Raw genomic sequence first — 20,602 nt, 5'->3', positions numbered from 1 at the left:
ACGTAGGATCGGGACTTTCGTTTTCACCTTTTGACTTTTGGATGTACTTAAGTCGTGATAAATGAGATGTCTTGGTATTAGCTTCTTTAGACGTTTGAAATGGCAGGCCGTTTTCGGGTGCCACATATTGCACGTGGTGTTTCTTATATCTCTTTTTTCTTTTATTCTTTATATTTTGAGATGATAATCTTACACTTAGAACTAAATCAGTTTGAGTTTTGACGTTATTGAGGTTGCATTATTTATAGTGCGTCTAAAAATGAAGGGACAAATGGCTTCGTCCTTTCAAACTTAATTAATTAACTCAAATTTTAGTACTAGATTGACATTTGATTATCGAATCGGTATACCTAACTTGCTACATCGTCAGTTACTCTTACTTTTCCTGTGACTATAATTTTTATATAAATAATATGATTATTCAATTATTGATTGGTTTAAGTATTTTCTGCATAAGACGCATATTTTTAACACAAATAATTACAAACACTTTTTTTTATCTCAATCTTTTGCAAATTCCATTAGAATCGGTGGCTCGTAATCACATCTCGGATAATCACACTAAAAACATATTGGTTATTTTCACAGTTATGACGTAGTACCTTGCTAAGTTATGTACTCCACTTATCTACACCAAATTTATAACGCCTGTCGATCACAATCAACTGGGGAAACATTAATACACGTTTCGATAATAAATTAAACTAGTTCGGAGTATACAGTAAAAAGTGTTTGATTTTCATTCTAAAAAATAGTGATCACCGTAGAAAGTTAGCAATTTGAGAAAGATGTAGATATTTATTATTTATGAGCAAATTGTATTGAAAAATTGCAAAATAACTTGGAAAATTTCGAAAAACCACGAGAATCGCCAGCTTCTAGTCAGAACTTAAAAATTATACTGTTATCTATGATCTACAGTAGCAAAAGCAACAGGTGACGTTACATTCTTTTCTAACGCATCACCAATAAAAAAAAAATAAAAAAATACTATCTCAACGTAAAACTCATGTCTCGCATACCAAGTTCATCACCAGTTCATACATATCAACTTAATCATAAAATATAGCTTACTAATCTGTAGATCAATATACTTTTATCAAAATATTTCCACACAAAAATGTAAGCTACAGATATGAGAATAAAACAAATAGATGATCTGTTACAAATATAAATACTCGTGAATTTCCTTTCGATTCGGATCTATCGTCTTGGTTAAACAAGATACTGTATAATGATGGTCCTTAGTTAAATATAGTTTTTGATTCCTGATGCTCGCAAAAATAAAGCGGCATATTTTAATTATTGTTCACGTCTTCGGCGCTCACAGGCATCCGACACCCAGAGGAGTTATCGTTCTGCAAGCCACTGGAACCAAACCACTTGAAGTACAACTTAAAGGACATGCCCTTGAAGAAGAAAACCGAGAATCAAAAGAACGGCCACTACGTGCCGGCCGACACGAACACCTTCATCGCGACGAGCCAGAGCCCGCAGGGTTCGACCGGCAGTCTCGATCGGTCGAGTCCGTTTATGTGCGCCCCGATGACCCCGATCAGCCACAGAAACAACCATCACAACGGCACGCCCATAAGCTCGCCCATCACGGTAGGTTTTCCCGGCTATACCACCTTTTTCACGTTCGATAACTACACTGTTCATATAGGACCACAGGATCGATCGTTTGTCGAAACAAAGCCTCGCGTGTGTACGCTTTTCTTTTGTCCGCGTATTTTCAAAGTCGTCTTTTGAAATGTAATGTAATTTTTGTGGCATCTTTCGAATAATTATGCATTACCAGATTGCGTTCATCAAGACAAACAGCAAAGCTATATTTACCGAACACGTACTTTTCAAAGTATGGTCAATTTAAAATTAACAAATTCGTTTAGCATGAAGCGCGCTGCCAGATTTTTTTGGCGCTCAGTGCGCAAAGTTCAACTTCCCGTGAAGCTCTAGCTTTACCTCGCTTTACACGTACTATGTCGTCGAAAACGTTACTCACTGTACGGGCAGTGAAAGAAAAAAATTTCAATCAGAAAGTAGCCGTGCAAGGCGACAAGTAAATCACACGAGGCGTAATTGTTAACTTACAGCACACAAGCACCTGGAAGCGCAACAACAACACCCTGGGCTCCGGCAGCTCGTTCAACGCGAACAACAGCACGATGAGCCTCGAGGCACTGAACGGCGGTCTGAGCGAGCTCCTGGTCCAGAGTCCGTCGTCGGTGTCGCCGGAAGTGCGGGCCAAACTGTTGCGGCCGAAAAACCTCATCGAACGGGCCCGCATGAACGTCGGCTGGCTCGACTCTTCCCTCTCGATAATGGAACAGGGCATTCGCGAGTACGACACTCTCAGGCTGCGCTTCAAGTTTTACGCTTTTTACGACCTCAATCCTAAAACCGACGCTGTCCGCATCAACATGATCTACGAGCAGGCCAAATGGCAACTCATCACCGAGGAACTCGACTGCACCGAGGAGGAGATGCTCATGTTTGCCGCCCTCCAGGTCAGACATACAATACCCGACAATTACGCCGCTGTTGCACGATATTTTGCATCATTTTGCATCGACGATACATAATTGTTTGTGCCAACAGGTCCAGATAAACCTGCAGGCAAGCGCGCCTCAGACGAGTTTCGACATGTGCAACGGGCAGCAGAATCAGCAACAGCAATCAGTCGCCGAGGACGACATCGACGCCGCCCTCACGGATCTCCAGGTGACGCTCGAGGGCAGCAGCATAAGCAACGGCCCGTCCGACATCACCCAGGTGCCCGAGCTCTCCGACTACCTGCGCTTCTTCAAGCCCAAGCGTTTCACCCTCAAGGCCTACAAGCGCTACTGGTTCACTTGCCGCGACCTACAGCTCAGGCTGTTCAAGAGCCGCGAGGACGCGGACAACGGCACCGAGGTACCGTGCCACATTGTCAACCTCAAGGGTTGCGAGGTCACGCCGGACGTACACTTGTCCCAGGGACGCTACGGGATCAGGCTCGAGGTTCCCGGTACCGATGGCATGACCGAGATGTGGATTCGATGTGATTCGGTGGGTGTGCACACACATGCAACTTGTCTTCCTTTTGTGGACCGGTAATTGACATTTTCTTTCATATCTGCAGGAACAACAATACGCCAAATGGATGGCCGCCTGTCGACTTGCAGCCAAAGGCCGTACCCTTGCCGATGCCTCGTACGAAAGCGAAGTCAACGGCATCATATCTTTCCTCCAACTGCAGAGGCCGGCCCCGGCTCCAGTCATCAATCCCAACTCGCTTGGCGACATCGTGCCCGAGGAATACGTTGCTCCGAAATTCGCCAAGAAACTGAAAAACAAAGTTAGTCCATCTCAAGTGCTCGCATACACGAGTGTCCCAGACATCCTTTTACTGGATTTCCTACAGCTTTAAACTTTGTTTTTTTTTTCAGTTGGTTCAGAGGATTCTCGAGGCCCACGCCAACGTCAAGGACTTGCCGTTGATCGAGGCAAAGTTAAGTTACATCAAGGCTTGGCAATTGTTGCCGGATCACGGTATATCTCTGTTTATCGTCAGATTTTCTGGCAAGAATAAGGACGAGCTTCTCGGGATCGCGAACAACCGAGTCATGCGAATGGACCTTCACTCGGGTGACCACGTGAAAACTTGGCGATACACGACAATCAAAGTTAGTGTTTTTTTTAGCTTGGATATATAATTTTTTTGCTCCGAGTGTACGCATTTGTTATAATAATGGAAATCGATTCGCAGGCGTGGAACGTCAATTGGGAGGTGAAGCTCATGATGCTGCAGTTCGAGGAGGAGAACTTGTTTTTCGAGTGTCAATCGGCCGATTGCAAGGTTCTGCACGAATTCATCGGTGGTTACATATTCTTGTCGATGCGCTCCAAGGAGACCAACCAAACGTTGAACGAAGAAATGTTCCACAAGCTCACCGGTGGCCGGGAACACGTACCGCATTATTACATCGAACCGATTAACAATTACAATTGAATTTTGCCGTTTAATGAAGTACATCGTGCATGAACGATTCAAGGATTGTATTTGATTTTGAATTTTCACTCTTGGTTTAATTTATGTAACGAATTCAATCAAAAGATTATTAATCCCCGAATGCAACCAAGAGTGAAAATTACTTCACTAAACACTATATCATGATCGTCACAGCATCTATCGTCATATCAGCAGGTAGGGAAAGGATCGATATAAGTAAATATTTAATATTTGTCTGCAATGAATTTTATATACATATGAGTATATTTACTTCGGGAAAGCTCAGGATGAAGTCCGAAATATCAATAGACGAAGAATCGTCGAGATTTTATATTGTACATACATAAGAATAGAGGATTGTTTTATCGCACTTGATGATGGTTATTAAAATGTAATATGTAACACCCATTGAGACTACCGTATTAACGCAATGCATATACACACACACACACACACGTAATGAATGATTTTATTTTTTTACGACGTCGTGGAGAATAAGACATGACGGATGATTGCAGAAGTGGGGCGCCGATGCTCTGTCTTGCGAAATCTTTTTCGATACACAAAGTGCCTATATAATAAAGGGAGGAAAGAGATGATTACTTATACGTTACGAATCACGCACACGAGATTTATACATACGTTTTTTTTTTTTTTTTTTTAATGAAGTTTACTTCGCGATGATTGTCTTTTATGAAGCTGTTTGTAGGTGCGTAAACTATAAAAATAATAAAATAATATATTTATACTTATAAATACATTTGTGTATACCCTATTTAGGAGCTATTTTTCCAGACAAAGTCTCATTTTAAATCACATTTCTCTGCTTCTTTCTTATAGCCCGTAAGTTCTTAACCATCTGACGTTAGTTTTACTTGTATTTTAGATTATATTATACACATATTATGTAATATTGATACTAATTAAATTGATGATTCACTGATGGGTGGCAGTCATGGTATCTCGACACGAGACATAATTATGTTGATGAATTTTTATTGGACGGTGCTACAAGTCGAGAGATTCTGCCTGTTGTCGCGTGCGAGTTACAAATAAAATCGTGTAAATTATTTGTTATAGTTTTAATGGAAATTATACACTCAAATATATATATACACATCATGTACGAAGTAAAATTAATGTATGGACGTATACTTATGTTATTAAACGTAACTGTAGTGAATGTGCGCGGTATACTTATTATTATAAATGTTATGTCATTATTCATGTACCTATTATATACATGTAACCAAAAATTATAGTTTTGTACATTAATTTAGAACTTAGCTATATATGATTGTATAGTACATAAACTTTAATTAATAATAAAATCATGTTTAAATACACGCTTACTTTTTAAATATTTTATTACTTTTCAAAGTATTTTTAAATACTTTTACGTACAAGTGCACACAACAAGTTGCAAACCAGATGGTTTCTATTTTATCTACTTAAGTACCTGCAGCTTATAGTTGTTACATCGTTGCGTGGGAAAGAGATTTATTAAAAAAAAAAAATATATATATATATATAAACTTTATACATATATTTACTTTGGATTTTATCATTCTGGTAAAGAGAGCACGCGGTGTAAGATGTACGTGAAGTTATGTGTATAGTAATTAGGGTAATCACTTTTAAGTAGTACCATATGGTCGTTTTTATTAAACCATATAAGTAGAATATCTACACTTTTGGAGGTTGAATTTTGGGTAAAAAATAGATTGTAAACTTGCCGCAAACAGCACAAACCACGTCAACTTTTTATTATCTATCTACAGAATTAGTTGCGGCTGGTTTGAAATTAATTAAATGGCTCTAATATGAAAAGTGATAATTATTTGGATCAGCGCCATCTAGCGTTGCGAATTCCTGAACTAAAAAGTGGCCCTAAACTTTTGAACCAGAGCTTTAGCGCGTAGAGCCATTTAATCAGTTATAAACCAGCCGCAACTTATGATGAAGCTATAAAATAAAAAAATAACTATACATGTGTTTTTGGCGGCAAGTTAACAATCTATTTTCTACCAAAAAATTGACCTCATTTGTGTTCATACTTTTAATGATGAATTTTTTAGTAAAAGATAGAATGTTAACTTGCCGCCAAAAACACATGTATTGTTATTTTTTTATTTTATAGCTTCAACATAAGTTGCGGCTGGTTTATAATTTACTAAATGGCTCTAGGGCTAAGCTGCCTAAAGCTCTCCTTCAGAATTTCAGAAGCAATTTTTGGCCAAAAAAATCACGACCGCTAGATGGCGCTGATCCTAATGATTATAACTACTTATAGTAGAGCCATTTAATCAATTATAAACCAGCCGCAAATAATTTCGTAGATACAAAATAAATAGTTAAAGATAATTGTGCTACTTGCGGCAAGTTTGCAGTGTATGTTTTATACGAATATCAACCTCATATATATTTATACTTTTGGGTAATAAATGAATTGTAAACTTGCCGCAAACATCACAATCATCGTTAATTATTTATTTTGTATCTATTTCAAGAGTTGCGGCTGGTTTATAAGTGATTAAACGGCTCTAGGGCTAAGCTGCCTAAAGCTCTCCATCAGAATTTCAGAAGCAATTTTTGGCCAAAAAAATCACTACCGCTAGATGGCGCTGATCCAAATGATTATTACTATACTTACACTAGAGCCATTTAATCATTTATAAACCAGCCGCAACTAATTTGATAAATACAAAATAAAAAGTGAACATTGTTCGCACTATTAGCGGCAAGTTTACAATTTATCTTTTACCTGAAAGTATAAATATATAGGAAGTCAATATTCGTGTAAAAAATGCATTGTAAACTTGCCGCAAACAGCACAAACAATGTTATCTTTTTATTTTGTATTTACTAAATTAGTTGCGGCTGGTTTATAATTGATCAAATGGCTCTACTACAAGTAGTAATAATCATTTGGATCAGCGCCATCTAGCGGTCGTGATTTTTTTGGCCAAAAATTGCTTCTGAAATTCTGAAAGAGAGCTTTAGGCAGCTCAGCCCTAGAGCCGTTTAATCACTTATAAACCAGCCGCAACTATTGAAATAGATACAAAATAAATAATTAACGATGATTGTGATGTTTGCGGCAAGTTTACAATTCATTTATTACCCAAAAGTATAAATATATATGAGGTTGATATTCGTATAAAACATACACTGAAAACTTGCCGCAAGTAGCACAATTATCTTTAACTATTTATTTTGTATCTACGAAATTAGTTGCGGCTGGTTTATAATTGATTAAATGGCTCTACTATAAGTAGTTATAATCATTAGGATCAGCGCCATCTAGCGGTCGTGATTTTTTTGGCCAAAAATTGCTTCTGAAATTCTGAAGGAGAGCTTTAGGCAGCTTAGCCCTAGAGCCATTTAGTAAATTATAAACCAGCCGCAACTCATGTTGAAGCTATAAAATAAAAAAATAACAATACATGTGTTTTTGGCGGCAAGTTAACAATCTATCTTATGCTCGAAAATTTATCTTCAAAAGTACAAACACATAGGAGGTCAATTTTTTGGTAGAAAATAGATTGTTAACTTGCCGCCTAAAACACGTGTATTGTTATTTTTTTATTTAATAGCTTCATCATGAGTTGCGGCTGGTTTATTATTGACTAAATGTTTTTAATCCTGAATGCTCTGATTGAGAATTTTAGGAGCCACTTTTGGCCAAAAAATAAAGACCGCTAGATGGCGCTGATCCAAATAACTATTGCTATTGACAGCAAAGTCATTTTGATAATTACAAACCAGCCGCAACTAATCTTACAAATAGATAATAAAAAGTTGACGTAGTTTGTGCTGTTTGCGGCAAGTTTACAATCTATTTTTTTATTTAAAAGTCGACCTCTAAAATAGAGATATTCATATGGTTTAATAAAATCGACCATATGGCATTACTTAGTATAGTAATTTCTCTAATTACTACACATAACCACACGTACATCTTACACCGTGCTCTCTTTACCAGAATGATAAAATCAGAGGCTGTAAAAGTTACGTAGGTCGTGGTGGTAACGCCGCTTGGGGTGTTTTCCGCAATCGTCACCAGCAGGTAATTTAAATTTGCGCTCTACGTTACCGTCAGGTCAGTAAGTCAACATGGCACCCTCATCGACTGTCTTACTGTCTAGGCAAAAAAATTTGGTTTGGGGCCGGCCGACTTTTTGAAAAAAGTTGAGAAGAAAAGTATTACTAAATAGTAGCGCTGATTCTCACATCTTACATTTTTTTCTGATAATTGTCTTGGCAAATGAAAAATTAATTATTAATTGCTTGCTAGACTAAATGAATATTTGAAAATTTCAATTTTTGTTGTGGATATACGAAAAACGCAGAGCAAATTTTGCACACACGCATAGTTTGTTTTTTTGTCTATCACTTTCTTACTCCTACTCTCTTAGTCGGCTTGCGAAAATCTTAAAATGTATCTTGGTTTAAACAATATAAAAAATACTTTTAAGAGGAGTAAGCATAGTAAATTATAGTTAAATTAACAAATTGTATCTAATTCATGGATATGACGGTTTGGCGATTCAGTTAGAATTTTGTGAGACACTGCAATGTTGTTGATGGACTTTTATTCCTGCCAAATAGATTTTCAACAGATTGTAAATGATGTTGATACAAAAGTATTAATAAGCTTCGTAAATCTTTTAATGATTATTATTTTAAATAACCATCAAATACATAAAAATTAATATTATTATATTTTGTCAATGCATCAAACGTAAATTTAGTTATAATGTTAAGTAATGGTTTAGCACATACGCAATAAAAACTGTTTTTTATTCATAAAATTTAAAAAAAAGTCAAAATCTTACATTTTAAGTTTAACAGTATATTTATATGGAAAAGGTTAAAATTTTTGTATTATATATGCGTAAAGACGTCTTAACTTGACAGTACTTCCATAATTGTAAGTACTATAATAATACACATTTTACATAAAATGTATTAAAAGTGATTTTTAATAAATTCGAAAAATTTTCAAAGACGCTTAAATGACATTTTGAACCAAAAAGTTGGAATGCTTCGAACACTGCGTTAACAAACTTTGCATAATAGATAAGATAAATATCATTTTCTTCTTTGATAAAAGACATTACTATACTCGATTATTTGAAATTTATTGGACTAACAATTATTCCGTGGTTAACATTGTATTTATTTAAATGCTCGAAACAGATGGTGCCGCTATAATACAATTTTTTGTTACAAAAATTATAATCATCCAACTTTCTTCACAATTAGGCATCAATGTCAACCTTAGACTAATACAATACTTTTAACACACAACTTACTCACATAAATTTTAACAAAACATGCTTTCTTTACAATAAAAATCAGTTTTTCTTTGGTTGAAAAACTTTACAGTGTATGGACTGGTATAAAATATATTTATTTAGACAACGCACATTCACACATTATTTAACTTTAATCACGATGCTGAATAATCTAATTGAACGTTCAACTGTTTTACTCCAACAGCGTGGAATATCATTTGCGTGTGGGCAATGACATACCTAGGATCAACAGTTCGCGCGACTTCTAACTTTATACATCCTACATAGTTATTAGAACAAAGCGTCCAAAAATGTTGTTCTTGTACACTGTAAACACCCGCCAATTGTGTGACCTTGTGATAACACTGTGGCAGAGCATTGTCCAACTCTTGAGGTTGCCTTTGCATGAGAACTTCTGCAGAATCTTTCAGGAGAGACCACACGCTCAATACTATGAGGATTGCAATGAACATTGAGCAAATCGGGTCTGCTATTAGCCAACCAAACATTTGCATGAGCACTGCAGAAATAATGACTCCCACTGAACCAAGTGTATCAGCTAATATGTGAAGGAAAACTCCCTTCATTATCTGAGAATTGCCCGAACTTGTGTGCGAGTGATCGATTTCAATATCATGATGATGGTGATGGGAATGGTGGTTATGCGAGTGTCCATGGTCACTATGATTGTGATTGTGGCCACCATGACTGTGTCCGTGGCTGTGACCATGTCCACAATCCCCATGGGCATGGCCATGATTAAATGCATATATCCCTACTAAATTCACTAAAAGGCCTAGTACAGAAATTAAAAATAGTCTATCATGTTTCACTTCTGGTGGCTCCAGAGCCCTTTCCACTGCATGAGTCATTATAGAAACTGCAATGAAAACCAAGAACAAACTATTGGCAAATCCCATGATTGTTTCTGCCCTGACATAGCCGTAAGAATACTTTTCATTGGCCTTTTTCTTTTGTATCAACGAAGCACCAAGACCAGCAACTAAACTGGTACAGTCAAAGAACATGTGAAAACTGTCTGATATTAATCCTAAACTGTTGGTCCAAAATCCATAAAAGAATTCAACAAATGCAAAGCTAAAGTTGAGTATAAGGAAGAGAAATAAATTTCTGACTGCTTTGTCCGACCAGATCAGTCGCTGCCATCCCAACAGCTTTTCCTTCACTCTGAAGAAGATGCTTGGCGAGTCTCTGTGCGTCAGTGGAAGCATATTTGCAGAAGTCTTGTCACTTCAAGTTGTGGAAAAAGGTCTATAAAAAAAAAGAATAACTTTTATTTAACTGGATCACATGTTAAAAACAATCATACATTATTTTTGATACCAAATTCATTGAAAACTTCAGCTGATGTCTGTACTATTTCATAACTATTCTAGTTTGATAAGGTATCAATAAATTATTCATTGAAGGACGTCGACATTTGCAGTGACAGTTGTCAAAGACAATGAAACACATTGACTTAAGCTTAAAATTTTCCTTACAGTAAAAAACAACTTATAACAGCTGGCATTTGGATTGTATCTTGTTAAAAACAACTGGCTGCTCCATGCCGACAAGGCAAAGAAAGTATATAACCATACAGTTACAAAACAGCTACGTAAATTTAAAAGAAAAAAAAAAGTATGTGTACCTAAATAAGTAGTGTATGAATAACACGCCGGAATTGGTGACACGTCCTCTACAGCCGCAAAAAAGGAGCGCGCTGGCTGACCACCTGCATATACGAACAAATAACACGATATTTTAAAGGTTAGGCAACGTTTATGTTTACTTTTGACACTCACCCACTTTATCACTGCAATGGATAAGAAGGAGTGACTTTTTGGTAAAAATGTTAGGACAGAGGTTTTTTAATGGCTACAGGGTGAGGCAAATTTTTGGATAAGCAACCTCCTAGTCCTCCTACTACTGGACGACCGTCAACCCGGTCATTGCGCCCGACCGAGTACGACTACTTGTTTCCCTTTGGTTTGCTGTCTGCCCTGCTGTTTCTATATGGATAATTCCGCCGCAAATAGAAATATATGGTAAGATAACTTTAAGTGTGGCTAAAATGCGCCCGACACTCCGCGGAGACGTCCTTGATTGTTTTTTTACATAATACCTACCTAGTTGATTACAAATTACAGCTATGAGCGTTGTGTGCTCATGCATCGCAGTTGCACTTGCACACGTTGCCTATACTTTATGTTAGTTTTTTAGAGCTGGCTGGCGATTAGAGGCAGATAGAAGAAGATTTCAAATCTATGATGAATGAAAAGAAAACACGTTTTCGAATAATATTCGTACCATTAGGTAATAAGAGTTTGTCCTTGTACATTTGAAAGTGTTTATAACCAAAAGCGCTTTATTTTCGATGTTATTAACATTATTCATCCGTCTAGTTTAAAAAAAAAAAAAAAACATGTAAGTAGCATGAAATTTTATAAGAATTTTTCAAACTGACTCTCGTAGTGCGCGCGCTCACTTGACTGCGCCCATTGATTGCGCGACGGCAGCAAGTGCGTGAGAGGTTTTTTTCTCTCAAACAACGAGGTTAGTTAGGTAGGCCTTTTGCGTACGAAGCATCAACATGGTGAGTGGAGTTTCTCGTCCTACCGATTATTATTATAATTATATTATTACTAGCGCTAGTTTATCAGCATACGTGTGCAATTTTATCGAATCTCTGACAATATTTTCTCAAATTCCATTGTAGTTTAGTAGGATAGTTTAGTGAAAGGGCTGATAGTCATTGAAATAAGCCGAGTGGGTGACATGTGAAGCACATGGTGGACTGACAACAATCCTGTTTTTATTTCTATCCAACTCATTACTGCTTACAGTATACTTGAAAGCAATTAAAATTATTTAAGCGTCCTACGTTAATTGCATTCAGTATAAGAGATACTTTTTTTTTTGCATTGGTTAATCGTGAATTTTTGTCTGTGTACATAACCTAACTTACATATGATGAACTCTAAATTACCAGATTAAATCTCTGATGGCAAATACTGATTTAATGAGTCTGATTGAAATTAATTTAAGGTCATAAGATTTTGTGATATTCCTTCGAAAAACTCAATTTTCTGTAATTGTTCAACAGCCTCCCAAGAAGGACGCAAAGGGATCCTCCAAGCAGCCCCAGAAAACCCAAAAGAAGAAGGAGGGAGGATCTGGTGGCAAAGCCAAAAAGAAGGTTCGTTAATTTATGTTTATTCAGAGAGTGCTATTTTGCAGAATTTTTTTGTATATATCTTTAGAGACTCTGAGAATCTTTGCTAATAGTTTTCATGGAACAATGCATTTTAATGATGATAATCTTTTAACCTGATGCCTATGAAGGCTAAAAACTGATTTAATGAGACTGACATAACTTTCAAATTTATATTTTATAGTTGTTTTGTTAAAGCATGTCATTCAAATGAGAAATTTTTTCTTAACATTGCAGAAGTGGTCCAAAGGAAAAGTTAGGGACAAGTTAAACAATGCTGTGCTATTTGACAAAGTCACCTATGACAAATTGCTGAAAGAAGTCCCCTCGTACAAACTCATCACACCTGCAGTCCTGAGTGAAAGATTGAAGATCAGAGGATCTTTGGCCAGGAGGGCACTAATCGAATTGCACAGCAAGGGCTTGATTAAACAAGTTGTTGCACACCATGCTCAGTTGATCTACACCAGAACCACCAAGGGCGATGACCCAGTTGTGTAAATTTAAGTGTATATTGATTTAATAAAAAAAACTTAAAAATCAAAACTTGTATTTTTACTTAGATATCTATTTTATTGTGTATATATAGAATAGTTAAAAGCAATATAAATACCAAAATACATGTTACATAATTGAAAGTTTATGAATGATGCATTAAAATTCAATTAATTATTGAATACAGTTGTATGTGTTAAAAAGTGGCTGACTTCATTTGTTTGCAAAATAATGGTAGCTTGAAAAATTACGTGTTTTCTGCTCGCTTTTTGTAACTGTTCAGTGAAGGCTATTTTTATGGCCTAAACAAAATTTTTGTATAATTTTATCAAATGTTGCGGTAACATTATGATTTGGACTTTTTCCAAGATTTATCAAGTAGTATCCTAACATGTTTTCGTGCTTTTCGTTGAATCACAATTAAATTGCCACCAATAACCAGAATAAGGTCATAGAAGTTCAGGGACAAAACTTCTTTGCATTTTATCAAATCACCACTGATATGGCTGCACAACTCAAGTCTCAAAGTTCAGCAGTACACGCCCTGGAGCAACGTGGTTACCTCATTGGAAAAAAAATTGGACAGGTTATTGTCAAATTTTTTAGATTGACAAAAAACCCCCCTGGGAATTGAATGATGAATCAAAGCTCACTTTACATCGTTTTGTTAGACTAATAGGAAACTCTTTATGTTCAAACGATTGTTATTTAATATCTCGTACCGGAGTTTGAGAAAATTACATTGTATCTATGGAAGCAAACAATATCTGCATGGTTCTAAAGTAACAAAACAATTTACTTTAATTTCAGTTTCTTGCTCAGTTTTTAATATTGTAAGCAAAGTAAAAATTATAATGAAATATGAAATGAATTACTTTGGAGAACCTCAGACGGCTTTAGTGACAGAAACTGAATTTTTTTAAACAGGGAACGCATGCAACGGTTCATTTGGCAGAATTTATGGATGGCAACTCTGGAAAGAAAGTGAAGCTGGCCTGTAAAATTTTCAATAAAAAAAAGGCACCCCACGACTTCCTCCACACGTTTTTTCCACGAGAACTTCAAATTCTTACGAAAATAGAACATCCCCATATCATTCAAGTAAAGTTATTTTCAATACTTCACCCAAATATTTTGAACAACAATATAGTGAAATGTTACATTTTTTCACGGAATTTCTAAATTTGTCGTTAAAAATTTTGAAACACATTTGGCTTAGTTGATTGCTAGCAAGTTTAACGATTATATTCTACCGATTTAAGTCATAGAAAACGTTTCGATATTTTTGTTCTCTTTAAAATTCGCATATAACTTTAATATCATTAAATTGGATACATTATATAACAAATGGTAAGATTACGCAGTTGTTAAGGTTTAAAAAATTATCCACCCAAAAACTAATCAACATGTGTATCGTTTATCTAATAATGAAATTTTTTTTTTTTATATTTACAGTCTAATATTGAGAATATCACTTTTATACTGTACCGTAAAGTGCACTATATTCGATTTTCTTTTTATTTTAAACGTTCAAGTCTGATTTAGTTACATAATTATTTTAACACGTGATTTTAGCGAAACTTTGCGGTACAGAAAAAACTTTTTACCCTTCAAACTGCACCAAAATAAAATGGTAATTTATTTGGGCACTTATTGTTTACACTTTACCATTAAAATGGTATGAATGTAAAAAAAAAAAAAAAGTCACAACGGCACCCAAAATATCGGTCCCCTATGGCCATCAGGTCCACAGCATCCTCCAGCGCGGACCCCAAGTCTTCATCTTCATGCAATACGCGGAAAACGGGGATCTGCTCGAATTCATCCGCAACCCCCGAGTGGGCACGGTACCCGAGCAACAGGCCCGCATCTGGTTCCGCCAGATGGCCTCGGCCCTCCAGTACCTCCACCGGCTGCACATAGCCCACCGGGATCTCAAGTGCGAGAACATCCTCCTCTCGCGGCGCTTCAACGCGAAACTCGCCGACTTTGGCTTCGCCCGTTACTGCGTCAACCAGGAGGGCAGGCGCGTCCTCAGCCAGACGTACTGCGGCTCCGCGGCTTACGCTGCCCCCGAGGTGGTCGCCGGTAGCCCCTACAACCCCAAAATGGCGGACGTTTGGTCCTTGGGCGTGATACTATTCATCATGCTCAACGGCGTGATGCCCTTCAACGACAAGCACCTGGCCAAGCTGCTCAAGGACCAGCAGAGCCGCAATTGGGCCTTTCAGCCCAAGGTGCGCGAGAGCGTCTCGGGGCTCGCTGTGGCCATGGTCAAGCTTCTCCTCGAGCCCGACGTCACGCTCAGGCTGACCGTTGACCGGGTCATGGGGCACGATTGGCTGCGATCGCGCGCGTGCAAGGAGAGATCGGCGAGCCGGTGTTTACAGCAGCAGCATCGGCAGGTGGAGTCGCCACCGATGGTACATCATCAGGTATAATTTCATTCTTTTCTCTCTTTTTTTTTTTTTTTCTGCCTTCACGTTATTCACATTTCAAGGAAAATATATTAATTTGTCGGACGAAACAATTTTATTACGTTTTGTAAATAAAAAAAAAAAAAATTCTTACGTTTAACACGATTCTTGAATGAAAAAAAAAAAAAAAAATCAAATTAGGCTCTTACACTTTCAGAAATGTGTACCATTATTCTTTTGATTTATAAAAATTAACAGTTACAAATAATACGATTATTGAAATTACGTAAAAATGTAGTCTTTGCTATGATTCGAAAAAAGTGGATGAAATTTGAAAAATACGTAATCTTTTTACTCTTTATAGTTTTTTCGTAAATTAAAAAAAAAAAATTAGTGACTGTTTATTTTTATTTTTTATACTTGCCTTTTCAAATAAATTACATTTTTAGGTATAGTCTTAGGGTTTTGAAAAATAAAAAATCTTTTTTACGTTCAACTACAATTATGGTGATTCAAAAATTTATGATAAATAATTTAGAAAGTATTTACTTGTGCGTTTGTTCGACAGCATAGTAAAAATACAACGGAACACAAAGCCGAAGTTTTGAGCAACAATCCTTTTAAATTTGGATTAAAAAATCAGATACCATTGTCTTTGCCGTTGAAATTGGGATTGAGATCATTTCAAGTTGGTGCTGATTGTCATAACCAAGGAAATAAGTGTAACGCTGCGGAAAATTAACATTTAACATTTTTTCTTCCGAAAAATATTCATCAATTGTTCAAGTTTGTTAGGGTGTAATAAAAATGTGTTAAATATATCGAGTGTATCGTTTGAATATTTCGGTAAAAAATTATATTTATAAAACCGATAAGTATTTTTTTCCGAGCATCAAAACTATAAATTATAGATTTTAACTCTCATAGATTTATTAATTTATTAACTTTATCGATAAAAGAGAAAATTTATTGAAATTAATTTATATATTTAACTGTACGCAATATAGCTGAGAAACAATGTGTCAAAAGAAATAGTAGAAAGAAAAAAACGTGCTTAAACATGTATTACATTTATTTGGAGGATATGTATACACATATAAATACATAAATATTTCTTAATAGATTTTCTCTAGCTTATTACAACTCTTTACGGAAAATTCTACCCACAATTTCTCATTCTTGATTTATAATTCTAGTAGTTTTCAACTTTGGTCTTTACGCGCGATCTTCATAAATAGAAATCTGCTATCATCGCCAAAGGTTTCGATTTCAAACTTTCTCTTACATTCTAAATAAAGATGGTATTGCATATTTAACATCTCAAAATACTTCATTAGCCAGCAATAACTTTATTCTTTACGTGCTTTAATTAGAGTATCGTTTTCTATCCGACAAAAATCGTGCATTATTGTACAAAAGTTCGTTTAAGTGCAGCAACATGTTCGTTAATAAATACGAATAATAATTTAAAGGATAATGTCTCGTACGATAAAAAACATTTTTTTTTACTCGGTAAAAATTATTATTACTTTCTTCATAATAGCTGTAAACGGCTCAATAATTATACAATAATATAAATACGCAGATTTATAAGTAATAATTGATATTCTTACCTAAAAGTATGTTGAAACAAATGTATGTAGTATAACAGAATACCATGAAATTTAACAATATTTCAAACATATTTCATGAACCACAAAAAAAGATTTTGCTCCACTGAAGTATGTTATTCGTGGTCAAGAACGCATAAAAAAAAATTCTCTTGATGAAATTCACAATTTTCTTGTACTTCTGTAGAATGATCTTATCCGAAATTTTTAAGCTTGTATATTGTAACTCGGTTTCAAATGATTCTGTTAACAACTCTCTTACACACGAACCATCAAAATATTGACCGGCAGCGCAAATTGTTATTTTATTTATAATATATACAAGAAATCCTGCTCGTCTCATATTTTTTTTCAACCGTAAAAAACGACAAGTTTGCGCATTTAAGTTTACATGAATAAAAATGGTATATTACGATACTTCAAAGCTTATTCTCGTGGATTTTGCAATTTTTTGTTACTTTCAATGGCAAGTAATCAAGTTATACGAGTAAGCGGATAAACATTGAAACTTTTTTAAAAATCAACAGCGCAGTCTTTGTAATGTCTTAATATCAAAAAATTTAACATAATTTTATGCACGAGTTCGAGATTCATATTATCATTTATAGTAATTCACTAATGATAAACTGTGTCATTTACTAATAATAATAAAATTATTATTTCTATCAGTATAAACAAATGTTGGCTCCAGTGGCTAAAATGATTAATCATTTCAAAAATATATCAGTATAACGTGCTTTTGGCCATTTTCAGATAATAAAACTTATACTTTATTTATCGATTCTGATATCTTTTGCTATACTCGATATTATACACGGATATTAAAAATTTTTTATGTTTCAATCAATTATGGGCTTAAGCATTCGCGGGGACTACAGCCTTGACATCTGACAGTATAATTATTTTTTCAACAATGCCGTTTATTTTCACAAGTGGTGATAATCCTCGGAATATTCTCCGATTTCATTCGTTATAATTTCATCAACTGATGCTTTTTACTTCTCGTCTATCTTATTCTGTAAATACACCTCTTTTACGTACATAAATGTATATTATTATTTAATAAATGTTAAAATTCAATTTTTTTTTATCCAACGAATTTCTGTCAACTCTCAAAAATTGTTTTTCTTAGTCTATAATAATTACATGTTTCCCATTTAATATATATTATACTCTGTCTCGTATATTACAATTTCATCTATCAACAACTTAAGTCGACTACTTTAAAATTTGCAACAGCCTCTTTTTTGACCTGAATATTTCTAAAAAAAGCGTTAGAAAAGGCAAGTAAAATGTATCGTAAAAGTACAGATTTTTTTAAAGCTTTTGGCTGGCTCGTCTAGTTTTACGAAGAACAAATTATTACTGAGCTCAAATTGTATATCAAACCGGTAGTTTTTCATACAATTTTTATGTCTAGTAACAATGTGCGTATTTTTTTTATTTTATTGTGATTTTTCGTTTTATTTCTACAGTGTAAATTCTTCAAAATCAGAATTTTATTCATAGTTGGAATTTCGGAAACATATAAGTATGTTTTATAATGTACGTCAATATCAGTCAGTCAAAGGCATAAAAATTTATATAAATTCAATTTTCGGTTCATAAATTTTTTGCAAACATCAACTTTTTACGATAGCTATTCAGAGAGATTAATGATAATCACATATTGAAGGAGCAAGAGAGATTTATCACCAAGCTGAAATATTTCTTTTGCTGAAATTGCTACCATTATAAGCTGTTTTAATCACAGTAACTTGCATAAATTATGTTTAGTTTGCAATGTAATATTAGCATGTGTAATACATAAACATATTCATTTCATCACTCAATTTCAACAAAAAAGAGGTTATTTGATATTTGTGTAAATTTTAATTGCATAAATTTATTGGCAGTGCGTTTACGATTGTAAGTTGGACAGTACTTGCAGTCACCTTACATGAGCAACTTCATTATGTCATTTTACAAATACGATACTCGTTAACTAAAAAAGTAGGGTCAAAATATTTATAAAAACAGTAAAATCTTACAAAGTATGTAGTTTTCTCAACAGATAAAAAAGCTGTAACAAATTTTTAAAAATTTTATGTGACTTTTCATTCTTGCCTCGGCCGGAAAGTAGAGCCTCATTTACGGATCTGCGTCCTCTTTAGGCAGAGTCCAATGAAAAGGTATGTATTTTCTTAGATAAAAATTTTTCCAAATAGAATATATATATTTTTGATTGGCAACAAGTGATACGAAGTCAAATCAGTAGAATGACTCCAAAAACTACTCAATATACTCTTTATCTGCTTTACGATCATCAGCTTCGGATCGTTGGCAAAGCATAAAAATCGACCCACTTTCGCTTTCGTTTGATTTAACTTTCATATTTACAAATTACAACATATATACCATCGTCATCAACATTTCTTCCGTCCCCTGCAAAATTACAATAACAACAAACTTTGCGATTGAATGCGATCGCTCTCTTTCTAACAACAACAGTACAATTAGCTCAGCCAGAGAAAGAGACGCCCACCAAAAAAAACAAACAAAAGTATCGCTCAGGTAAGCTTAAAACAATGTATACCGTAGTGAGGGTATTCACTTCCTTCGAGCTTTGGAGCCCTTCTGTATTTTGGTGATTTTGAGCCGACAGGCAGCGCCACCAGCGTAGAGTACCTCGGCCCGGCCGGCTTCCTCGATGCTCGTAACAAGCGCCTTGACGGCCCTCACGTGCACGTCTTTGGCGCTGATCTCGAGACTCGAGCCTGAAAATCGTTCGCGCACGCATTTGCCGATACTTGCAGCTTGGGCCTCGGCGAGCTCGACTCCGTCTATGCAGAGCCAGGCGAGCGAGTGCAGGTTAGCCAGGAGCGTTTGGACGAGGCAGTGCTCGATCCGTGTCTTCTTGGCGCTGTCGGTAACGTAGAGCCCGGCCGCTTTGAGAAAGCTCAGGCTCGTGCAACCACGCTGCAGCTGCTTGCCGATCTGCCGGAGGCTGCGCTCGCTTTCCTCGAGGCTGACGCGCCAGTGGTTGATGCGGAGCGACTGGAGGCCTCGGAAACCACTGGCCAGGCAACTGAAGAACTGCACGAGGATACGGTCGTCGATGAACAGGAGCGAGCTACCATTGCTCGAGTAGTTGTTGTTACCGACTGTTGATTTGTCGAGCGAGAGGTCAAGCTCGCTCAAGCTCGTGAAGCCCGCAAGGAAGGGCAGCAGCAACGGGCCCCGTAGTGCCAGTCTGTCGTTAACCGTCACCTGTTTTGTCAACCGGGCAAACAGACAAAAAGTTAACAATGGGACTTCTTTTTTTTACTTACTAAATATTAATTGTAATTTTATTATGTAGGTATTTTATTCCGATATGAAAGGTTTTTTTTTGAAAATTTGATATTTACGCAACAAAACGAATGCAATTAATATTTTAAGCGTGAAAGAGGAAGAGGAGGAAGCGCAGTAGCACGTATAAGCACCACACTGCAAGTAATTTGCACAGTTGCGTGTGTAGTGCAGGAGTGCGCGCGGAAAAGTGAAAGTTGCGTTATTTAGTTATGTACGCGACCGACCACCTACTGCGTCGG

At 36.0% G+C, this 20,602-nt stretch overlaps 5 protein-coding genes across 6 annotated transcripts in view; 3 read left to right on the top strand and 2 right to left on the bottom strand.

The window, feature by feature from the left end:
- Positions 1-5,279, top strand: part of LOC106639827 (unc-112-related protein) — a 92,639-nt gene extending 87,360 nt beyond the window's left edge. Inside the window, exons 3-8 of the mRNA XM_014353617.2 lie at positions 1,331-1,608; positions 2,097-2,510; positions 2,602-3,051; positions 3,125-3,340; positions 3,432-3,668; positions 3,752-5,279. Coding sequence (XP_014209103.1) covers positions 1,331-1,608; positions 2,097-2,510; positions 2,602-3,051; positions 3,125-3,340; positions 3,432-3,668; positions 3,752-3,994 — 1,838 coding nt within the window. The 3' untranslated portion in view covers positions 3,995-5,279. The remainder of the gene's footprint in view (positions 1-1,330; positions 1,609-2,096; positions 2,511-2,601; positions 3,052-3,124; positions 3,341-3,431; positions 3,669-3,751) is intronic.
- A 3,554-nt stretch (positions 5,280-8,833) lies between these two features.
- On the bottom strand, positions 8,834-11,328 carry ZnT86D (solute carrier family 30 member 7). Of its 2 annotated transcripts, XM_089588913.1 has the most exons (3): positions 11,100-11,328; positions 10,946-11,029; positions 8,834-10,566 (listed from the first exon to the last, which is right to left on the bottom strand). In XM_089588913.1, exon 3 carries the CDS (start codon positions 10,524-10,526, stop codon positions 9,450-9,452), a length of 1,077 nt encoding a protein of 358 aa, XP_089445039.1. In that variant the 5' UTR covers positions 10,527-10,566; positions 10,946-11,029; positions 11,100-11,328; the 3' UTR covers positions 8,834-9,449. The 2 variants fall into 2 exon arrangements, with proteins under 2 accessions (XP_089445039.1, XP_014209061.2); XM_014353575.2 differs by lacking the exons at positions 10,946-11,029; positions 11,100-11,328 and adding an exon at positions 10,639-10,939.
- Positions 11,329-11,815: 487 nt separating this feature from the next.
- RpS25 (ribosomal protein S25) lies at positions 11,816-13,054 on the top strand. The gene is made up of 3 exons (XM_014353581.2): positions 11,816-11,890; positions 12,401-12,493; positions 12,746-13,054. Exons 1-3 carry the CDS (start codon positions 11,888-11,890, stop codon positions 13,007-13,009), a joined length of 360 nt encoding a protein of 119 aa, XP_014209067.1. The 5' UTR covers positions 11,816-11,887; the 3' UTR covers positions 13,010-13,054.
- A 451-nt stretch (positions 13,055-13,505) lies between these two features.
- On the top strand, positions 13,506-16,162 carry Tssk (Testis-specific serine/threonine kinase). The gene is made up of 4 exons (XM_014353539.2): positions 13,506-13,589; positions 13,931-14,104; positions 14,749-15,438; positions 15,989-16,162. Exons 1-4 carry the CDS (start codon positions 13,506-13,508, stop codon positions 16,160-16,162), a joined length of 1,122 nt encoding a protein of 373 aa, XP_014209025.1.
- A 2,322-nt stretch (positions 16,163-18,484) lies between these two features.
- The window catches only part of LOC106639778 (uncharacterized), a 179,218-nt gene continuing 177,100 nt past the window's right edge, over positions 18,485-20,602 (bottom strand). Inside the window, exon 12 of the mRNA XM_089594616.1 lies at positions 18,485-20,279. Coding sequence (XP_089450742.1) covers positions 19,620-20,279 — 660 coding nt within the window. The 3' untranslated portion in view covers positions 18,485-19,619. The remainder of the gene's footprint in view (positions 20,280-20,602) is intronic.

The sequence above is a fragment of the Copidosoma floridanum genome, unplaced genomic scaffold (assembly GCF_036245765.1).
Source record: "Copidosoma floridanum isolate Cflo_tuat_1 unplaced genomic scaffold, Cflo_Japanese_pri ptg000001l, whole genome shotgun sequence".
Classification (NCBI taxonomy): domain Eukaryota; kingdom Metazoa; phylum Arthropoda; class Insecta; order Hymenoptera; family Encyrtidae; genus Copidosoma; species Copidosoma floridanum.
The sequence above is the reverse complement of the archived record's forward strand: the minus strand, read 5'-3'. Positions and strand labels throughout refer to the sequence as shown.